The sequence below is a fragment of the Elephantulus edwardii genome, unplaced genomic scaffold (assembly GCF_000299155.1).
Source record: "Elephantulus edwardii isolate Elephantulus edwardi_28Jun2011 unplaced genomic scaffold, EleEdw1.0 scaffold00082, whole genome shotgun sequence".
NCBI classification, from domain to species: Eukaryota; Metazoa; Chordata; class Mammalia; order Macroscelidea; family Macroscelididae; genus Elephantulus; species Elephantulus edwardii.
This window is the reverse complement of record NW_006399832.1, coordinates 4,310,559-4,317,059: the sequence shown is the minus strand read 5'-3', so window position 1 is coordinate 4,317,059 and position 6,501 is coordinate 4,310,559. Positions and strand designations below refer to the sequence as shown.

The following is a 6,501-nucleotide window of genomic DNA, read 5'->3' as shown; positions in this document are numbered from 1 at the left end:
CGTACCTAATCATGCAAGTTGTGAAGACGCGGAGGCAATTCTCATAAACTGCCCTGCACAGTGCCAGACATTTAGGAAATACTCAATACATAGTAGTAGGCTGTCTAGTCGCCACACTGAAGCACTAACTGTATCCCATAAATGTGCTAAAGGAGGTCCGAGCTTGGTAGGAACCTGGCCCAAGCCTGCAGTTAAGCGAAGGTGGGATGTGAACTTGAGCCACTCTTGGAGCCTTCAGGTCAGGAAACTCACCTTTTGGCTCCTGGGCCTCGGGTTGGTGCCAGTGTCTGGTGCCGGGTGCACGCCAGCCCAGGAGACCGCCCTTCGCCCGCCTGCTGCTCCCACGCCGCCCGGGGGAGGGCTCGACAGCTGCCTGGCCACCGGAGTGCGGGGACTCCAAACAGGTGGCCGAGCCCTCGGATTCGCCATGCTCTCCCCGGGCGCGCAGCGGCTGCGGGGCCTCTCCCTGCGCGGCTTCGCTCTGCGGAGCGCGCAGCCTGCACTCTTCCCAGTCCGCGCGCGCTCAGTCTCCAGCCAGGAAGGGTGAGTTGGGATTCCGAGGTCCTGGCAACCGCGGGGTGAGCGGGGGAGTGGAGTGCAAGTGACAGCCAGGTGCTCAGGGGCTCTGCTACCCCCAAGAATGGGCTACTTCTTGAGTTAATGGTATACTATTTTCTTTTCCCTGGACGAAAGTGTAAATGGAAATAGTATCTGAAGGGTTCCTTATGCAAAGTCTCTTCTGCATCAATCCATTTTCCTAGTCCACAGTTGTCAGTAATATCTTGATATTATTGCAACAGTGGCAATAACATATCAATCTGGAAATGGTTTCTGCATATATATAGACCTCTTGTGTCTCAGAAAAGAACAGAGCTCCAAAGAGTTTCCCATCGTTGATTTTTTGGAAGTTGATCATTAGGCTTTTCTTCTTAGGTGCCTCTGAGTGGATTTAAACCTTTTTTGTTAGAATTCCCGGAAGTTAAATATTTGAATCACCCAGAGACTTCTTCGGCTCACTTCATTATGTTGTTGGGTGCTATGGAGTTATTTCCACCTCATAGCGACCCTGGCCTAACATAACAGAACCCTGTGCTAATCCTGTATCATCCTCAGTTTTCCGCAGTGCATTAGAGCCATGATGGCAGTCACTTTGCTATGCATCTCATTGGGGGTTTCCTCTTTCTGACGGACCCTCTACTTTACCAAACATTGTATCTTTCTCCAGGGGCTGGCCCATTTTGATCACATACCCAAGACGTGCAAGGTGTATTATCTCCACCCTTAGTTCTAAAGAATATTCTGGCTGTATTCTGCCAAGATAGATTTGTTCACTCTTGCAGTCAGCGATATATTCAATAATCTTCAACACTGTAATTAAAAGGTAGCAGTTCTTCACCTTTATTCATTGTCTAGATTGCCGTGCAAATGAAACAAAAAATACAACTCACACACACACAAATATAAAACCAGTCTTTGCTGTTCAGTTGGAGCAAACTCTTAGCTGATCTTCCATTGAATTTCCAAGATTGTCAATCACCCAGGAAGGGAATGCTCATCTTTCTCCCCAGCAAGCTTGGTAGAGTCAAACCTTCAGCAATATGCAACCTTTGAGTTAGCAGTCCAACTCCCTATGGGCTACAACACCAGCAAATGAAACTATTGAAAAGACTGTGCTTTGGGTTAGTTGTTCCTTAGTCCTCAAGTCGACATCTTTGCTTTGGAACACTTTGAAGAGGTCTTTGGGGCAGTTTTTCCCAGTGTAGTATGTTGCTTGTTTTTGACTGATGCTTGCATGAGTGTTGATTGTGGACGCAAGTGAAATGAAACCCTTGACAGCCTCAGCCTGTCCTCTATTGGCCCCTTTCCACTCCTTTTTTTATCAATATGTCTTCAACATTGCTCCATAGCATCATTTACTGCTTTGTGATATTTTTAATAATAACATGGTTTTCCATCCTATTAATATTTCACAGTATCATTAAACAGTTACCTCTTAATTAATGTTTGGATTCTTTCCATGATTTTGTTAGTTTTGTTAATGATAAATAATGAGATGTGGAGATTCTTGTGCATATAACTTCTGAGTGCATGCCTGTCAAATCGATTTCTAAAAGTGAAATTGCTGAGAATAGGATTATATGCCATTTAAATATTAAAAGAGTAAAATTTTCCTCCAAATCAGTGATGCCAATCTGTAAAGTTACTGTAAACTTACTAACTTTGCAGGAGAGTTTGTTTCCCACGTCTTTCCAGGCACCAAGACTAACAGTATTTTTGTTCTTTGCTGAAGCTTCTGTTAGGTAAACATAGCATCCCCATCATATACATTTATTTAAAGATGAGCCAGCTGAGTATATTTTGATGTTGTTTTTTAAATTTTTTTTATTTTGACGTTTTTATGCTGAGAGATTATTCAAAGCTGTAAAATAAATCTTTTATTTACTTGTATCACTTAACATTATGAGTTGACTATTTTCTTTACATGCTGTGACCTGAAAATCTGGTATTAAACCACATGGTTTTGAATTCCATCCAACAACCTATCGATCCATTTGTCCATCATTTCCTTCCAGAAACATTTTCTGGTTGTTTATGATATATTAGGCTTATTCTAAATGCTGAGGGTAGAATAGCCATCAAGTCACAGTAACTGTGCCATTGGATAATGGAGGATCTTGACTTTGTACTTCTGAGTTTCCAATTTTTAAAATGAGGATCCTAGTGCATGCTTTGCCTAAGGCACAGAGAATGGGTGTAAAATATCATATAACCTGTTCCCATTGGTTGATCTGAGTCTTAGCAAATCTAAAAAACAGAGTAGAGTAGCCAGTCCATGGGAATGCAATCTCTACAGAAGCAGACTGCTGTGTTTTTATCCTGCTGAATGACTGTTCCATCTGCTAGTCCTTGAGCCATAGAGCTCTTTAAAACATGAAAAGGGTATTAATTATTTTAATATTTTTTTATCCATCACAAATTGAAATAAAAATTTGACTGCATGGAACTGATCTGTTTACAATTAATTGATGGCAAAAATAAAATAAACACAAAAAATCAACAGGAAAATGAGGCGCTCTGGTGATGTAGTTCATGGGAAGTTTCACTTCTAATCCAAAGATGGCACTTCTCCTGTGATTTTAGTCCATTAGCAGGTCCTCTGAAAAAAGATGGACATCTCCTCCTGTGTGATTTGCACATTTTAGGAAAACCCATTGGAAGGTCAGCGAGGAATCTATTCTGACTCAATGACAATAAGTGAAATTAAAAAAAGAGAGAGATTTTTATCTCCTTAGTAATAAGTAATTATCTAGTGACTGAATAGAAAAGAAATTACTTCTATATATACCCAACTCCAAATATCGTTATGCTGTTTTATTTTGGAAACCAGTTAGGCAAGCACACTGCAATTTCAAATTTTCCTTTATTAATAAAAGATAGGCAGCCTGGGTTTCTGCATATCTCTGGCCTTATTTGAATCCCAGTATGTTTATAACCATTTCTGATTCCTTCCAAATGGAATTTAGGATCATTTATATACAATTTGCAAACACTGCACTTGGTCTGAAGCCCATTATGGCATGCTGGGCAGAAGGAAAATATACATTTGATAATGCTCTGTTCTACATTACCAAATTGAAGAGTCACAATCTCATTTTACAGATGAAGAAGTTTCGAGACCTTTGACTAAATTTTCCTAACTAATTTACTGGATTGGAATCTCAGTCTCAGATTTTCTGACCTTATCTTTATGTTTCACCTTGACCTTTCCTGAAAGAAATAATATATATGTACTTTCATGTTAATGGGGAAAAGCCCCTTTAAAATTATTTGTTGACACTACAATGGTTTCAACTGAAGTTACAAGATATCATCGACCTTCTAAAAATATATCTATATGCAAATTAGTTAGTAGTCATATTGCTTCATTTCTTCGGTTTAACCCACTGTGGCACATGCCTCCACAGCTCCCTGCTCTGCTGTGATCTTTTTTACTTCTTGGCAGTACACAAAGACATGACAAAAATCACTTTAAAAGTGGTTAGACAGAAGAATTGGAACATAATGTGACTCTAGAAAGTACAGTAGCACTCAAAGAATCATGGGGCATGTCAAAGGGACAAAAGAGCCAACTCTTGTTGCCTTGTGTTGGTGGGAAGAACCTTCCATGGCCAAATCTAGGACAATTTAACATAAAAAGAAATGAAGGATAACAGTAGATTATAAACCAATGAATAAAAGAAATAGCCTTAACCTCTTATTAATATAAATTTAAAAAAAAAAAACAAGAAAGGAAAGCACTGTCAAATGTCAGTTTATTCATGTAAAGAAAAATGTTGCTGTTGTTGCTGTTGTTGTTAAGTGCCGTCGAGTCACAGGCGACTCATAACGACCCTATGAAGGACAGTCCTCGATGCTTGGGCGCCTTTCATCCTCTCACCAGGTTCATAGGGTTTACGGAGACAAGCTATTATGGAAGTAGATGCCACTCCTCCTTCCAAGTAAAGAAAAATAGTGTTTAAAAATTTTGATTAGGTACTAAAACCACTCAGTGAAAGTTTGATTAGGAATAGGATGTTGTTTATACTAATTATTGTCATTGTTAGATGCCATTGAATCAAGTATGACTCACAGTGACTCTTTGAACAAAAGATCTGAACTTTATTCTATTCTGTGCCATCCTCACACTTCCTAACACACAAGAGACAATTGTAGAAGTGTAAATCTACCTAGCTGAGGGTCTTCCTCTCCTTCTCTGACCCTCCACTCTTCCCAGCATTATGTCTCTCTACAAGGAATAGCCCCTCCCAGCAACATACGCAAAGTATGTGAGATGAAGCCTCATCATTCTTGCCTCCAAAGAGCACTCCAGCTGCACCCTCTCCAAGACATATATGTTCTTTCGGTGGTTTATGGAGTGTTCACTGCTTTTCTCCAACACCACAGCTCAAAGGCATAAATTCTTTTTCTTTTATCCTTATTCATTGTCCATCTCTCAGACACATCACAAGTGATTGGAAAGACTGTGGCCTGAATCAGACACACTGTAGTCTTCAAACTGACATCATCACTCTTCAATAATTTGGAGAGGTCCCTAAATGCAGATGTTCCAAGTGCAACGAAATCTACTGATTTCCTGACTGTCGGTACCAAGAGTGTTACTTATGATAACTGTACAGTGGATAAATCTGACAGACCTCAATTCAAGTCTTCAAATATGTTAAATATAACCACACTAATCTTGGAATAAACCAATATCATGTACCCCCTAATAAGATGTGCTAAGATGACACAACATCCTTTAGTGATATTCTTCCTAAAAATACTTAACCTGAAAAACCATGGGGGAAACCTAGCTAAAATGAGATGTACTCTAAAAGAAATTATTGGTTAGTAGTCCAAATATGGCAAGGTCATGATGTTGTTGTTTGTTGTCATGAGCTGTTGAGTTGCCTGCGATTCATAGTGACCCTATGTACAACAGTCCTAAACCCTGCTCTATGCTATGCCAACTTTACTGTCTCTGACACACCTACCCCTATTACCCCAGTCACTGAATCAATCCATCTTATTGAGGGTCTCCCTCTCCTGTGCTGTCCCTCCACCCTCCCAAGCATGACGTCCTTCTCCAAAGACTGGTCCTTCCTTGCAGCATGTCCAAAGTGTGTCAGACGAAGCTTCAGAATCTTTGCCTCCAAGGAGCAGCCTAGTTTAACCATCTCCCAGATGAACCTGTTCATTCTCTTAGCAGTCCATGGTATATTCAATACTCTTCTCCAGCACCACAGCTCAAAGGCACTAATCTGAGGAAAAGAAATAGAGACTAAAAATACATTGAATGAGCTCTGGGTAATGCAGCTGTTGAGCATCTGTCTACTCCTGAAAGGTTGGCAGTTAGGATCCACTCGCCTCTCTGCAGTAGAAAGATGTGACATTCTGCTCCTGTAGAGATTACAGCCTCAGCTGGAAACTACGGGACAGTACTACTCTGCTGCTTAGGGCATTGTGAATTGGAATTGACATGATGACATGTAACCACAATGACAACAAGAAATATTAAGTTACTAAATAAGTAAGGAGAAACATCTTAGTTGAATAATTGACGTTGCCTGGCAAAGTTACCAATTTTAACACCTTATCTTCCAGAAAAGAAAAGTCACCTTTACATACAGAAACAAAATGGAAAGACAGAGCAGAAACAGTGATAATTGGAGGTGGATGTGTTGGTGTGAGTCTGGCTTATCATTTGGCCAAAGCAGGCATGAAGGATGTGGTCCTGCTGGAGAAATCGGAGCTCACTGCTGGATCTACTTGGCATGCAGTAAGAAAAATGCTTCAAAATTGTTGAATGTAAATGTTACCATTCTGAATTGTGTACTGGTGGGTTTGATGTCCTCACTCACAGCTCGCCACGGCAAGCTTTTGAGAGAATTTCCTTTCAATAGAGTGGACAAGTGTGTTGTGGTTTAGTTGGGGCACTTTGAGGCAGTGGTTGATTTTTTT

At 40.5% G+C, this 6,501-nt stretch overlaps 1 protein-coding gene across 1 annotated transcript in view; it reads left to right on the top strand.

The window, feature by feature from the left end:
- Positions 1–427: 427 nt before the first annotated feature.
- The window catches only part of DMGDH (dimethylglycine dehydrogenase), a 124,142-nt gene continuing 118,068 nt past the window's right edge, over positions 428–6,501 (top strand). Inside the window, exons 1-2 of the mRNA XM_006889844.1 lie at positions 428–543; positions 6,145–6,319. Coding sequence (XP_006889906.1) covers positions 428–543; positions 6,145–6,319 — 291 coding nt within the window. The remainder of the gene's footprint in view (positions 544–6,144; positions 6,320–6,501) is intronic.